The sequence below is a fragment of the Carassius auratus genome, chromosome 47, assembly GCF_003368295.1.
Source record: "Carassius auratus strain Wakin chromosome 47, ASM336829v1, whole genome shotgun sequence".
Classification (NCBI taxonomy): domain Eukaryota; kingdom Metazoa; phylum Chordata; class Actinopteri; order Cypriniformes; family Cyprinidae; genus Carassius; species Carassius auratus.
In genome coordinates this window covers 13,335,746-13,351,125 of record NC_039289.1, presented here as the reverse complement: position 1 = coordinate 13,351,125, position 15,380 = coordinate 13,335,746, and the positions used below count along the sequence as shown (strand labels likewise).

Here is a 15,380-nt window from a genome sequence, read left to right as displayed (position 1 = left end):
TTAAGAGTCAGTAGGTGTGCATTCAGTATCAGCGTTCCCAGTACAGCTCATTGCAACAGGACCGTCTGTGCCCAGAGTGAGGAAAAAAATATAACTTGATGCTTTCTGAAATGGCGCCAAAAGCAGGGCCGCTTTTGCAGTGAGAAAACGGTGAGGAGAGACAAAGAATCCCTGCAGCTCCAGCCCTGTAGGACCGTTTGTGGGACTTTCTCTTCGTTTCTTCAATGCTCTCTGTGGGGAGAGCCAAGGATGAGGCGTAAATGTCATTTGCTTCGAAAGACGTAGGCGAACCTTAGAGACGGATGCTCATCTGTGACTCACAGGAGCTATTGTGACGCTAACAAGCTTCAGTTCTCAGGGGGACGATAGAGCTGCTTTCAAATGTCATGAAACCAAATGTAAACATGCGGAAACACACGGAATATGTAAAAAAAAAAAAAAAAAAACTTGCTCTCTGCCATGACAATAGAGGAAACAGACCAAAGAAGCAGACAGTTTATGCTAACAGTTGTTATAGCATTCCTTGTGGCAATGCTAAGAATGCAATTAGCGCAAATTATCCACCCTTAAGCAAATTTTAGAACATTAATGCATAATTCAGATTGTTCTCTTTCACTAAGCTACCTCGTCTATTCTCAATTTTGGAAACATTCCCACAGCATAGCATGCTAACAGCTAAAACATGTTAATGTAAGATGTTTTCTGAATTTAAAATGAAAAGGAAGTGTTGAGAATAAGCAATATGGGGCTCAAAGAACCACACAAGTTCTTGGTGCATTGAAAAACCCACAATCGTTTGAGAAAGATCATCATCTGTGATTCAAAGGAGTTATTGTGGCACTAACGAGCCTCAGTATTGGGGGCATTGTCTTACAATGAGTGTCTTCAAACGGTGTTAAACCTAATGTAAACATACACATAAAAAAAGAAAGAAAAAAAGACACTTGCTAAATAAGATTTTCCACAAACTCTTGCTCGCTGCCATGACAATGTGTGGTAAGTACTGCCGCTCCGTAGTACACAGAGTACGTGTGATTGCAAAAGTCAAAATTTAATGTAAAAAGCAAGCGCGCATTCAACAGTGATTTCAAGTCAAATAAAGCATTCACATACTTGAGTGGAGTTAAAAATAATAATAATAAAATCAAATAGAAAACACTATTTAGTAGTAATACTCGTTATAAAATAAGAACAAATTACCGTATTTTCCGCACTATAAGGCGCACCGGATTATAAAGCACATCAAATAAAAGACACAGCAGTCAAACGTTTGACTGGGTTTGCGTTACGCATCCACTAGATGGAGCTGTGCTAAAGGGAATGTCAACATTTTGACAGAGCGCCTTGATCCATATATAATGCGCTCCGGATTATAAGGCGCACTGTCGTTTTTTTTTATTTTTTTTTAATTAAAGACTTTTAAGTGCGTCTTATAGTGCGGAAAATACGGTATTATTAGTAGAATCCTTCAGTCTTGATCATGTAACCTAAAGAAACCCAAAACAACGAATGTGACCGAAAAATTTTGTTTTGCTAATTTATAACAAATTGTGTTCTGATTCGTGTAGAATATTTTTCAGGCCGTTTTAATTCTTGTATGATCGGCAGTTTGTCGAGGAACTCTGGAAATCCCTGTAGGACGGTTTGTACCACTCTCTCGCCGTTTCACCGATTTCACCTCAGTGAAGGGTAGAGGATGGGGGTTGAGGCGTAAATGACATTTGCTTCAGGATCCTTAGGGCAATCTTTGGACACAACTCAGTCAGATTCCTCATCTGTGACTCAACAGAGGCTGGAAAATGTGAATCACAAGTGGACAGCATTCTCTCCCTCACTTTCTCTCTTCTTCTCTCCTCTAATAACAAATCTTCTCATAGGCTTAGCATGAAAAAGGATTCCCCCCAATGCAAGACAAATCCATTTAGAACATTATTGAGGCCAAGCAAGAACACAGCTTGACAAATATTAAGTTCAAATGATGAGACTCATACTTCCCACAACAAATATAATTATTCTTTGCCTTCATGGAAATAAAAGAACGATAAAACTTTTGGATGAATTACAACCAGATGTCAGGGAATTACACTGAGCTGTTGTGAATGAGATTCAGCAGGCGGGTTCAGATAATGTCACAAGACAGCAAATGCTTTACTAGAATTTTAAGAATAATTAATAATGAACCTCTTGACTAAATTTAAATATAAGAAATGCAAATGATGAATAAAGTGAAACAGTGATATGTTATCTACTGCAAGAGCAGACATGACAATACTAAAATATTTCATTCTGATGTAAATCACTACAAAAATAAAATAAAATAAGTCCTTGTGTAACGATCATGTGATCTTATGTCATGAAAGCTGATCTTATCTGATTTTCGATGACAATTAACAAGGAACTAATCTAAGAAGTTTAATTACACAGAGGAGAACAAACTAAAGACTTTAGAACAAATGGCTAAGGTCAAAAATATACTTTATGCAAGTGCATGAACATACTGTAGATGTGGATGCTTAGTCAATGCATTTCAATACATTACTTTATGAAAGTTAATTTCACAGTCTCATGTGGACTGATAATAATTAGTGATAAATAGTGAAGTTGGGTCAAAAAAAAAAAGAAATAATAACATTTCCTTTTTCAGTGAAGGTAAAAGGACACAAACCTAAGAAGAAAAAAAGAAACATAAATTTAAAACAACAAAAAAGTACAAAAACCTTAAAAACAAAACAACAACAAACAAAGCAAAACATAAAACAAAAACACAAAATCACAAACTTACAATATACAACAAACAAAACAAAGCAAAACATAAAACAAAAACACAAAATAACAAACTTACAATATACAAAACAAAGCAACACAAACATGGAACAAAACAAAACAAAAAATATATAACAATAAAACACAAAACAAAATTACAAAACATAAAACAATACAAAGCAACACACACAAACAACAAAAAAGGCATTAAAAACAACAACAACAAAAAATAACCGAACACACATTTAAAAAATAAATAAATAAAACAAAACACCAAAAAAAAAAATAATAATAATAATAAAAAATAATAAATTTTAGTTTTAACGCGATTAACAGGTTAACTGACTTGTAATATGTACAAGGGTTCACAACCTCCTGAACTCACATAGTGTACATCTGGATTTACAGTCATGTTGAGAGTGAGACTTCATAATCAGACTGTGAACGGACCTTGATTTTGTTTTATTTGAATTGAGCTTTATTTATGGCTGCTGTGTGCATGCTCAATAATCCCAGCATGCATCAACATTAACCGGTTGCTGATATTATTAATGCACATATAATAACCTGTACGGCCCAGGGCAAGGGTTTCTCATATACTTTAACATATGATCTATGGTTCAATCAGAGGTTATGGTTTTATGAAGCCCTGATTATTAAAATAAATCTTTTTAAATGTCCTTAGCAATTATCTGAACTAAATTATATTATGTTTAACTGCTCTGCACAACTGCTGGGTGTAGAAAGAGATTCAAGAACCATCAGAATCAAAATAATGGGAATTAAACCAGACACGTGTAAGTGGAGTAAATGGCTATAAAGTGCTGATTTATGGAATGAAGGAAATGGAGGAATAAAAGATATAAAACTAATTCGGGGTAATGAATAAAATATTATGTATATAATGCCTACATTGAATATAATGCATTTTATGTTTTACTATTACTATTACACATGGATTAATATTAAAAAAACAAACAAAACAAAAAGTATAAAAGTAAACTAAATATGAAAACTTTTTTTTTTTTTCAGCGTGGGAATGCGCATAATTCTACTGATTCCTGCAGTTTCCATGCTTGTAACAAAGGAAATTCCTTTTAATATTTCAACGTGAAAGACGCTTGCGACAGATGACTGAATGTATCATTTGCACGTGCTTTCGGGTCTTACAATTATAAAATTCAAGTTCTCAATTCCATACTTGTGCACTCTGTGACCCTCTCTGTGAGCTGCCTCTTGCCATGTAAACAGTTAAATACATACAAAAATATGTCAAAGTGCCCATCTTAACGAGTATTCATGTAAACAGTCAATTTATACTAAACACTGGCGATACACAAGCTATTAAGTTAATGCAAACAGTTGAGAAACAATACTTATGTATAACAGTTTGATCCGTGCATGAAGTCTTAAAGAGACAGCAACCTAAATAAGCATGCTACTATCTGCTGTCATTAATGTTTATTTATCCACTGAAGACTAAAGTTAAATAGATTATTCTGTTTCTGTGGTATTTATGTACCCGAAAATTACTGTTTAACCTACCTAAAAAACCTAAAAGCACGGTTAATTTTAGTTGCATCTTGTTATTGTATTTGTTTTTGCATTGCTTGTCATTAATCTATTTCTATTTTATTACTGAATGTTTTTTATTAACTATCTTCCTCACAATATAAATATGAATCAGCAACATTATAAATGGTAAAGCACAAATATACTGTCTGACTAAACATTTAGTTTGGACGATTGTAGTTTAAAAGTAAAAAAAAAAGTCAAAATATTTATGTGATTTGTTTTTTTTTAATGGAATAAATAATATAAATTATTATGAATGTAATGTATTCAGATTCATGAAGGGCTAAATAAATAAACAATTTGTATGAACATTTATTTGTTTAAACAAAATGATAAATGATATAAACAACATTAAATTTAAGGAGTGTAAATGAATGAATGAATGAATGAATTAACAGCCTACAATCAAGACTAGATAAATACAACGGAATAAGGAACAAAAAGCTCCCATTCTAACGTATTTTTCTGAAGCTGAATAATAAACAATATAAATGCCATTAAAGTGTGTAAAACACAACTAGACCAATAGAATGCAATCACATTGCGAACATTTGATGGATGAATCTGAACCATTTTTATCTCATGTCGAGGCTTCATGTTGATCAAATTTACTCACGCGAAGTTTGAGAGTTTCTGTCCACTGTCCAATAACTTTATATATGGGAGTGCTGTTGATATTCATCTGGTACTGGAAAAGATCGTATCGTCCAGGTGCATCGCCATTCCGATTGAACGTGACGGACGTCCCCGCGCTCCCTACGAAAGAAAGAATCAGACTTAGAGACTTACCTTCAAAATTGTCAGATGAAAATATTGAGTATCAATCATACATAAAAAAAAAAAAAAAAAAAAAAAGCCCTGACATGCCTCACATACAACAAGAACCCATTTATTTCATTTCCACTCTGTACCGAGATGAAAGTTAGTTTGGTTGTGACAGAAATACAAACAAAATATGCATCTCAGGCCAACGGCGGAGACCGACAAGACCTGACAGTCATCGCCAACCGATTGTTTGAAGAACTTTACCTGCAGGGCTTGGCACTCAAGATCACAAGTCTGCCAAAACACAATCCACAGTGTGGCTTTCTCGAGCACAGATGAAGTGTCAGCCATTCACTGTGGGCTGCTGACACATCCTCATCACACTTATAATACTGGGAACTGATGGCTGTGGAAGGTAGCTATTGGTAGCACTATTTTGATAGTGTTTGTGTATTCAAGTTTACATTTACATATCTGGACATAAAACTGAACATCAGTGACCCATAAAATCCTCTAACTTTATTTATTCATTTATTTGTTTATTCAACCAAAATATTGGATTGTTTTGAATGTAATCCTAATCCAAGAAGCCTCTTTTAAAACTATGTCAGGCATGAAGACAGAGGGGAAAAAAGTGGCAGTGAAAGTAATTAAGGTAAGATTCAGCAAAATACAAGAGATTGTTGCATTGAGAAACATGGGTGGATAAAAACGTCTCAGTTACGTATGGTAACCCTTGTTCCCTGAAGGAGGGAACGGAGATGCCACGTCAGGATATCGTTTCGATAGACCAATCTACTTCGAGTGTAAACTAAACGAGCCAATGCACATTGGCATGCAATTATTTCATCCAGCTGCCGCTGATCACTGCGTGAGTATAAGAGGGCAGCAGGTGCAATGATGGCGACGGGACGTGGCGCCTCCTTCAGGGAACGAGGGTTACCATACGTAACCGAGACATTCCCTTTCAGTCGGTCACTCTTGACGTCACGTCGGATGACCGACGAATATGGGATCCCTATCAAAGCGCCATGGGTGCTGCCCCTTCCAGTGCCCTGTGCAAGCCGCCTGCACCCCTATTAGGTGTAGGCCGGGGCTCAGAACAAGTAGCTCCACTCACCATTGTCAAAGCACTACCTCACTGGGTGAGATTGGATAACACTGGGAAAACGTACCCGGTACGCTTGGAGCCGGGACGCTGCGGAAGCCCCATCCTTCCCGAAGGAGGTCTTGGAGGCAAATACACATATAGCATCCGTTTAGGAGTATACGGAAAAATTTGAGGTGAATAAAACCCTCTTGGGAAGGCAGAAGTCTGCCGGGGAAACACGGGCTCTAAGGCTATACCGTGGACTATACACATACGAGTACCGCTTAGGTCTCAATATGGAGCCCAGCCTTCCATGGTTCTCACGGATTCATCATGAAGGCCTAGCGCCAGACGTTCCGCCGCGTCCAGCTGCCTAGGGTGATGGAGGATCTCAACAGGGTCTACAGCACGGACACTCTGGAGCAGTTTTAGCAAGCCGACACTAACCGGGGCCTCTCAGTGCCACTACCCATTTGAGGTGAGAACACAGGAGACCTTCCCACCCAGCGCGTTCCGTGGGTTGCTCAACAGGATCGGAGGTGCTAGAGGAGTGGTGGTCCCCAGAGGGTTGGTTCCCTGCATCCTTATAAGGACGATCCGTCGTCTTTATAAAGACGCACCCGTGAAGCTCTTTTAGAGAAATTTGTTCTTTAGGAAATGCTCTTTTAGTTCTGAGGCGCACAGGGGAATTGGCCGCTTGCAACACGACAGGGGTAGTGCAACCTGAAGTGTGCAATCCACTCGACACAGGAACGACCGCCGCTGAAGCGCCGTCTCGCCAACACACGAAGCTTCCGAGAGCATGCTGAACTCGTAGTTCACAGCAGACACAGTTGAGCAGAGCAATACTAACACTCGGCTCCGAAGCGAAAAGCTGGTATGCATTGCACCTGCTGCCCTCTTATACTCACGCAGTGATCAGCGGCAGCTGGATGCAATAATTGCATGCAAATGTGAATTGGCTCGTTTAGTTTACACTCGAAGTAGATTGGTCTATCGAAGTGATATCCCATATTCGTCGGTCATCCGACGTGGCGTCGAGAGTGACCGACTGAAAGGGAACCTGCTTGAGTATATTTTAGTCCCTTCATTATTTAGTGACTTTGGTGTGAATCGCTGCCTGCTCAGATCCATATTGTTTGTCTGGTTTTGTTAAGAGGGCATCATGGGAATGAGGGAGGAATGTCCTCTTCAACTAATAGATTTAGTTAGACTTAGAGGTAGAGAACAATTACACACTAGCAACACTTAAAGAGAGGATAAAGGCCTGGAAAACGCTGAATTCCACAAATAACAGCCTTCCACTTCAAACTGAATTAACATGAACCTTCCTGCCAGTAACTTCAGCAATAACACATTAAAAAGTTTCCTCAACTATAAATGCTTTTATGTACCAATGTAAGGTTTTCAGACAGACTGTCTTAAATTGTGACTGCATTTGCATCTGATCAAATGCACATTCTTATTATTTAGCTTGGGTTAAACAAATTAATGTAACTTTGTTGGAACAGCAACTTTGCTAATGATGTCTCTATTTGTTTCTATATTTAACTAGGATTTACACAAGCTCCAGTCTGGATCCAGAACACCTGAGAAGAGATCATGCTGACCCTCAGAGGACCCCAGATGATGCTAACCCTGAATCAACAAACAGAACTAACAATTATTGCTACAAGTGTGACTGCATCATATAATAATTGCTGTTAATAATGTTCATCGTCTGGCTGACTACGTCTTATATTAATTTTTCTGAAAAATCCTGTCAGTCCCCTGATCCACCATGGCCTCCTGAGTCCCCTGATCCACCATGGTCTCCTGAGTCCCCTGATCCACCATGGCCTCCTGAGTCCCCTGATCCACCATGGTCTCCTGAGTCCCCTGATCCACCATGGCCTCCTGAGTCCCCTGATCCACCATGGTCTCCTGAGTCCCCTGATCCACCATGGTCTCCTGAGTCCCCTGATCCACCATGGCCTCATGTGTCCCTTGACCCACCATGGCATCCTGAGTCCCCTGATCCACCATGGCCTCCTGTGTCCCTGGATCCACCATGGAGTCCTTAGTCCCCTGATCCACCATGGCCTCCTGAGTCCCCTGATCCACCATGGTCTCCTGAGTCCCCTGATCCACCATGGCCTCCTGTGTCCCTTGATCCACCATGGACTCCTGAGTCCCCTGATCCACCATGGCCTCCTGAGTTTCCTGATCCACCACGGACTCCTGAGTCCCCTGATCCACCATGGCTTCCTGAGTCCCCTGATCCACCATGGCCTCCTGTGTCCCTGATCCACCATGGAGTCCTTAGTCCCTGATCCACCATGGCCTCCTGAGTCCCCTGATCCACCATGGTCTCCTGAGTCCCCTGATCCACCATGGCCTCCTGTGTCCCTTGATCCACCATGGACTCCTGAGTCCCCTGATCCACCATGGCCTCCTGTGTCCCTTGATCCACCATGGCCTCCTGTGTCCCTTGATCCACCATGGCCTCCTGAGTCCCCAGATCCACCACGGCCTCCTGAGTCCCCTGATCCACCATGGTCTCCTGAGTCCCCTGATCCACCAGGGTCTCCTGAGTCCCCTGATCCACCATGGCCTCCTGAGTCCCCTGATCCACCATGGCCTCCTGAGTCCCCTGATCCACCATGGCCTCCTGTGTCCCTGATCCACCATGGAGTCCTTAGTCCCCTGATCCACCATGGCCTCCTGAGTCCCCTGATCCACCATGGTCTCCTGAGTCCCCTGATCCACCATGGCCTCCTGTGTCCCTTGATCCACCATGGACTCCTGAGTCCCCTGATCCACCATGACATCCTGAGTCTCCTGATCCCCCACGGACTCCTGAGTCCCCTGATCCACCACGGACTCCTGAGTCCCCTGATCCACCACGGCCTCCTGAGTCCCCTGATCCACCAAGGCCTCCTGAGTCCCCTGATCCACCACGGCCTCCTGAGTCCCCAGATCCACCACGGCCTCCTGAGTCCCCTGATCCACCATGGCCTCCTGAGTCCCCTGATCCACCATGGCCTCCTGAGTCCCCAGATCCATCACGGCCTCCTGAGTCCCCAGATCCACCACGGCCTCCTGAGTCCCCTGATCCACCATTGCCTCTCATTATGCATGATATGCCATGGGTCTTGGAATTGGATGTTGCATGGCGCAGGACGCACATTCCCGGAGGGGAGCATTGTGAATAAATATATAAAATACTATTATTATATATACTATACCAAGGGTGTAACTTTGGTTTGAGAAGTGGGGGGGACACAAAATGGGGAAAATTTTTTTCGATTTGAATCCCATTTCCTCCATTCACATACAGTTAGGGACTATGGTGATACAAAAACCAGGAAATAATTAAGTTGTTTATAATGATAAATTCTGCCAAAAAGAATAATATGCTACTATGTAGAAGGAAAAAATGTATTACTTTATTTGTTGAATACCCAAGACTTGAGAGAATAATTTTATAAAGTCAAAAACGTTCACTAAAAATTTTCCCTGTCTCACCTATGAAATATGAAAATGTGCTAGCCTGTTTCTGACATGACATAATTAAAAGTAATTACCTGACCATTTACACAGCACATACCTGCAACTCTGAGCTACTTCTCCCTGTCTCACCCTCCCTGTCTTTAAGCAGCTTCACCTCATCTGTTCTCTGATATGAAAGCATGGCATAAAAAAAAATAAACAAAAGTTCATCACAACTGAAACTATATTATAACAGTCAACAGAAAACAATCAGGGCCTGATTCTGTTTCTCTCCCACCACAAAAGTGAGCAGGTAAATAATATGAAACCACACCCATGTGATGATGTGACCATGTTAAAAAATATTCTAAACAAATAACAACATGCAATTTGGCTCCTACAAGAAGAACATTTAACTTGATAATATTCAAACTGTATTCACTATTTATCATGTACTCTTCTTCCCTTTTATCACCAACAAATCAAAATCACCTGGCCTTTCATACAGCACATAACCTACCTGTAACGTTGTGCTGCTACTGCAGTTACCTAGCAACAGTGCATGTTAACGTTAGCTCATCAACAGGTGTAGACCATAGACTGTAAAAAAAATAAGTAGACTGACATTTTGATTACCCTGCCTCGAGTTAATTTACTGAATCAACCAACTCACATCTCCTTTTCTTTTTTTACTATTTACAGACATACATTTTCAATATAAATTTAGAATGGCAAGAAAAAAGTCAGAATTGTGAGATAAAAACAAATTACCTATTTAGTCCTTCCTTCTTTCCTTCCATGGTGGAAATGGGCTTTAATATATTTCACCTCATACAAGTCTTTAAAAACCCAGGAGCAAAATGTCCCAGTTACATCACAACACATCAGTGAATTCACCTATTACACTTCTATGCTACTCAGAGACTTCCAATCTCAATATTATACAGTGATTGCACTGTAGATATAAGACAAGGATGGGAACTTCTTAATTATATTAATTATTAGTATGCAAGAAGCAACTGAAAATTTTTTTTATATATATTTTTGCTGAAGGAAACCCTTTGAAAAAACAGCAGAACTGTCAGTCGCCCAACTTCAAGCAGTATGTTCTCTCTTTTTATGCATTTCTTTCTTAATTTTTTTTAATTCTCATCTCCCCGTGTCTGTGGCACATCCTTTCATCATGCATAAATAACCAGCAGACAAAAACAGGACTGCACCATTTGATGAATAAGAGCAGTACTAGATAAACAGGTTAGTTGTGACATGCACTTTCAGCAATATCTACTTTAATGTAATGTAATGTAATTAATTCACTCTGTCAGCCAGCTTAATTATAATTCCAAACTATTTAATGAGTTTCAATAATTCAATACTGCTAACACCATTTTCTTCACTATGATAGATAAATTGTTTGAATTTTATATGTCATATTCCTTAAACTGGCTATATTAATAGAACATATTGTTTTAATTTGATCACTATTTCTATTTTTCACTCAGAAAATGTTTAAGCTTCATACAATAACATCTATTGATGAATTCAATATTCCATGAACCAAAAGATGATTCATCAATTTATGTTTTAAAACTTATATATGCAAATCATGCATACATAAATTCCAACTGGCAACATTTGAAAATTGCATTTCAAAATAAAGTCTGTCATGCATGCACTTACATTCTGAATATATCTATGTATTATATATGCATGCCAGAGGGAAGGTTTTCTTATTGTGCATGCAATGCTCATAAATTATACTTATTAGCTTATTAGTATCAGTAAACGATTATGGTGAAACAGAAAACAATATCAGATGGAAAGCAAAAGTCAAAATGCTGGCATATGATATTCAAACATGGCTGTTTACTTCATAAGAACACTACAGAAAACAATTTAGTGACAGCTGAAGCAATATTATTTAAAGATGTTTTCTTGTTCTTTTGTGTTTTATGGACTAGAATAAAACAAATGCTCATCATAAAAGACTTTTCAGCGATGGTAAACATTTGATCAAAAGCTTATATTATCTTTTCTTCTTTTTTTTTTTTACTTTAAAATTGCACAAAATATAAATGAAATCGATTCCTCGCAATGCCAAGAATATTGAATTATTAGGATTTGTAATTTTTGTACTATTGTATGTGTCAGTGTTTTTCTTCAAAACCAAAAAAAAACCTATAATAATAATAAATAAATAAATAATACTACTAATAATACAAATTTACATTGTTTAGTGCATAAAACTTGCAGTCTTTGCATTCTAGTAATTAAAAACTAGTATTTTGTCGAGTCTGTTTGGAGTCTCGTTCACCAGGCCTTAAGTCAGAACACACATTTACCTCCGATACTATTTTCTCATCATGACACAGACATCAAAGGTGCGGTTGCACTTTGATCTGACTGTGCTCTGGTGCAGGACTATGAAAGTTTCACTTCATTAAGATGCATTAACGAGAGATTTCCTTTCTTCTTGGGAGTTTCCTCTTTCAGTGCTCCAACACAAAGGCAGGTTTGGGATATAACGTATTCAGAAAGTCCCATGCAAGAAGCACCAACAAAGGTTGCTTTAAAAAGAAATGTTTGCTCAGTATTGTCCAAACCATTCTGTCAAAGTAGACGTAAATTTTGTTTTTCCTAAGACAACAACAATAATAATAGTAATAATAATACCAATATTAGTCCGAACCCAATAGTATGTACGTACATGTAATTACACTGTAATAATGTCACCTTAAAATAAAGTATAACCAAATTAATATTTCCAAGATGTCTTTGCCTCATTGTGGCATTTATCTGATGTCATGAGCTTTGGTGGACTCACCGTTGAAGCTGACCGATCGGATGTACTTGAGGAGTTTCTTGCCACCAGCGTGCTCCATCTCTCCACAAACGCCTGACTGGTCGGGACAAAGATCCTTCTGCATGTTGTGCAGGGCATGAGCCATGGCATACACCGCGTCTATCACAAACTGCACCTTCCCTTCCTGCTCGTAATGTGAGTCTATTCCTATCCGTTCTTGTCCTGGAAGGAAGAAACAAAACAAAAAAGCAAAGTAGAGCAAAGACTTTGAAGCGAAACGTGTGCCTAAATGCTCTCGTAGGAGAATCTAAACACAGAGAAATGGAGTCAGCTCTGGAAGCTTTTGAAGAAATATGTGAGGGAGAGCAACAAAACAAACATTTGAAGCTAGCACACACTTTAGGAACAATCTTTCATTTGACAAATCTTGGCATGTTTTGGCCGCTATCTTTAACGCAGTGAAAAGCAATGCCTGAAATTGTAGGTGCTTATCTTACTTTGGTCTCTAAAGTTGTCTCAGTTGTCTCCAACTTAAGGTTTAAAGAGATTTATTTGCAGTAATTGCTACCAGGCAGTGTTGGGGAGTAAAATGTAATAAATATTTAAGGTTAAAAATGGTATTTACTCTTTTAAACATCCACACTGTAGCAATTTAATCTGCTTTTGTGAGCAGCTAACGGCTAGCTAACGGCTAGTCAGTTGCAAGGACATTCACATTGGCATGTGAATATTTGTCCAATATCTTATATATAAAAGCACATGTCTTCTAAAAGTGAATTTTGTCAATGTTTATGAGTAGATTAGCATACAGATTAGCCTCAGTGCTAATAGACATAGATTAATAGAGTCATTGTTGTGACAAATCTGCAGGATATTTTTGACTAAACGGCTTTTCTCTTCAGAAATGTCAATCAGTCAAGATGATTCATTATGTATCGAGTGAAAAATGTATTCCACACAAATAAAAATAAACCTTTTCAGGGTATTGACCGAGGATTAACCTTCCCTTTACTTAAAAATGTCTTGGTCAGACATTAGGCTCACCTTAAACTGTGAGGAAAAGCCGTGACAGTTATATTAAGACTCGCTTTTCCCCAATCCACTGGTGGAGGATCTCATGGGACGCCAATGGAGTTTATGCGATATTCTTAGCAATTTTTCTCCAATTAGCTCTGCTGTCGTCCAGATCTGACACCCACCCTTAGATGCCAGTCCTGCTTCCTCAGGGACACTCTTATAGTCTGTCTTCCCACTACAACTGCTTTCATTAAGCATACTACAGCTGGCTTAGAAGGCTTTCTGTCCCATCAACCTTGGCTAACTCAAATATGTGTATTTTCTGAGACAGCTTAATCATAAATGGCCCTACTCCTATAAGGAAGGAATGGAAGACTCTAATATTACCTGACAGAACAGGAAAACTAGCTTGGGAAAATTTCAGCCCATCCAAAAGTGCCTTCAGATATTTTCAGTAAGTCTGAAAAAATGCCATCTGGTACTTGATTTCAATCTGTGATGAGTGGATCTCATTATTTAGACGATATTTACTTTCAGGATGATTGATTGATATCTTGAAGACGCCCTTAGAGAAAAAAAAGCCTAAACCTGAAGGACGTTACTTTTTAATTTCTGGTGCCTTTGACTTTAGATCTCAGAAATTGAGATGCTAATGGTTAACTAGACATCCTTGGTATAAATGGAAAGCAAACCAAGTCGGGGATTCCATTATAAATGGCACTGCATGCGTGTTTTCTAAACCTTGTCAAGATGGATTTGCCAGTTAAATAGGTTTTACACTTTCTCAACATCCCGGTGGCATCAAATGAAAGGTTATGACAGCCATCTTGTCAGGGTCAGCCGAAAGCCTTAAGGGATTCAGATCAATAGACATCTATGACCCCAGACAGTGACAAAAAACCCATTCTGGAAGAGGTTCGGACACGCTGAAGGTCACAATAACTATTAGAAAATAATAAGCTGTTAGTATTGTGACACATATCATTTTGGACAATACTTTTCAATTAAACCTAGTTGCCATTGACTGAAAACAGTACCCTGCTCAGAAACTCGACCAAAACAGTTCTAAACATATATGTGGAAGAATTTTGATGTGAGAGTACAAGAGGGGACAGACTTTTTCCCTGAAAGAAGCATTATTATGGATTATTGATTATTTATTGGATTATTAGTCCAGAAGTTATGGTTTGTTTCTTACAAACATACAGTTTTTTTCACTTCACAAGCCATTAATTGATGGACTGGGGTGGTGGGGATTACTTGTGGATTATTGTGATGTTTTTATCAGCAGTTTTCTCATTCTGATGGCACCCATTCACTGCAGAGGATCCACTAATGAGCAAATTAAGTAATGCTAAATTTCTCCAAATAGCATAAAGATTAGTCAATGTTAATTTTAGGACGATCTATTCTTTGAAATCGAACAAAAGCTCAAATTGGAAAACAACCTGAATCACTGAATATATGGTCTTTTTGACTGCGGTCATGCTTTTTCTTCAAAAATGTGATTCTCTTGTCTAAGTGATAAAAACAAACACTATTGTGGAACTTAGATCTTGCCAGATGTTTAGGCTAATTGGAGTGCCAGATTCCAACATGTGTGGTTTTCACCTAAACTGTATCAGCCATATGCTATTTGAACTGCAAATAAATTCGATTTATTTTTTTATTTTTTTCTAAAAACAGGCCAGATGTTAATACCAAATAACACATACCTGATGTAAACAGCAAATAACCTAATTCCACTGTATTTAACATTTGCAAATTAGTTTTTTCTACATCGGAAGCAAAAAAATATCCTTCGTTTTGAGACGAAGACTAGAATATGCATATCAATCAATATTTTATTAAAGACAAACACAGTCCAAAAACACAAACAATAAAACAAACAAATAA

At 38.6% G+C, this 15,380-nt stretch overlaps 1 protein-coding gene across 3 annotated transcripts in view; it reads right to left on the bottom strand.

The window, feature by feature from the left end:
* LOC113065154 (metabotropic glutamate receptor 7) overlaps nt 1-15,380 on the bottom strand; it is a 168,673-nt gene that overhangs the window by 47,360 nt on the left and 105,933 nt on the right. For all 3 annotated transcript variants that reach the window (XM_026236376.1, XM_026236375.1, XM_026236377.1), the window contains 2 exons: nt 12,489-12,689; nt 4,955-5,094 (listed from right to left, as the gene is read on the bottom strand). In XM_026236376.1, coding sequence (XP_026092161.1) covers nt 4,955-5,094; nt 12,489-12,689 — 341 coding nt within the window. The remainder of the gene's footprint in view (nt 1-4,954; nt 5,095-12,488; nt 12,690-15,380) is intronic.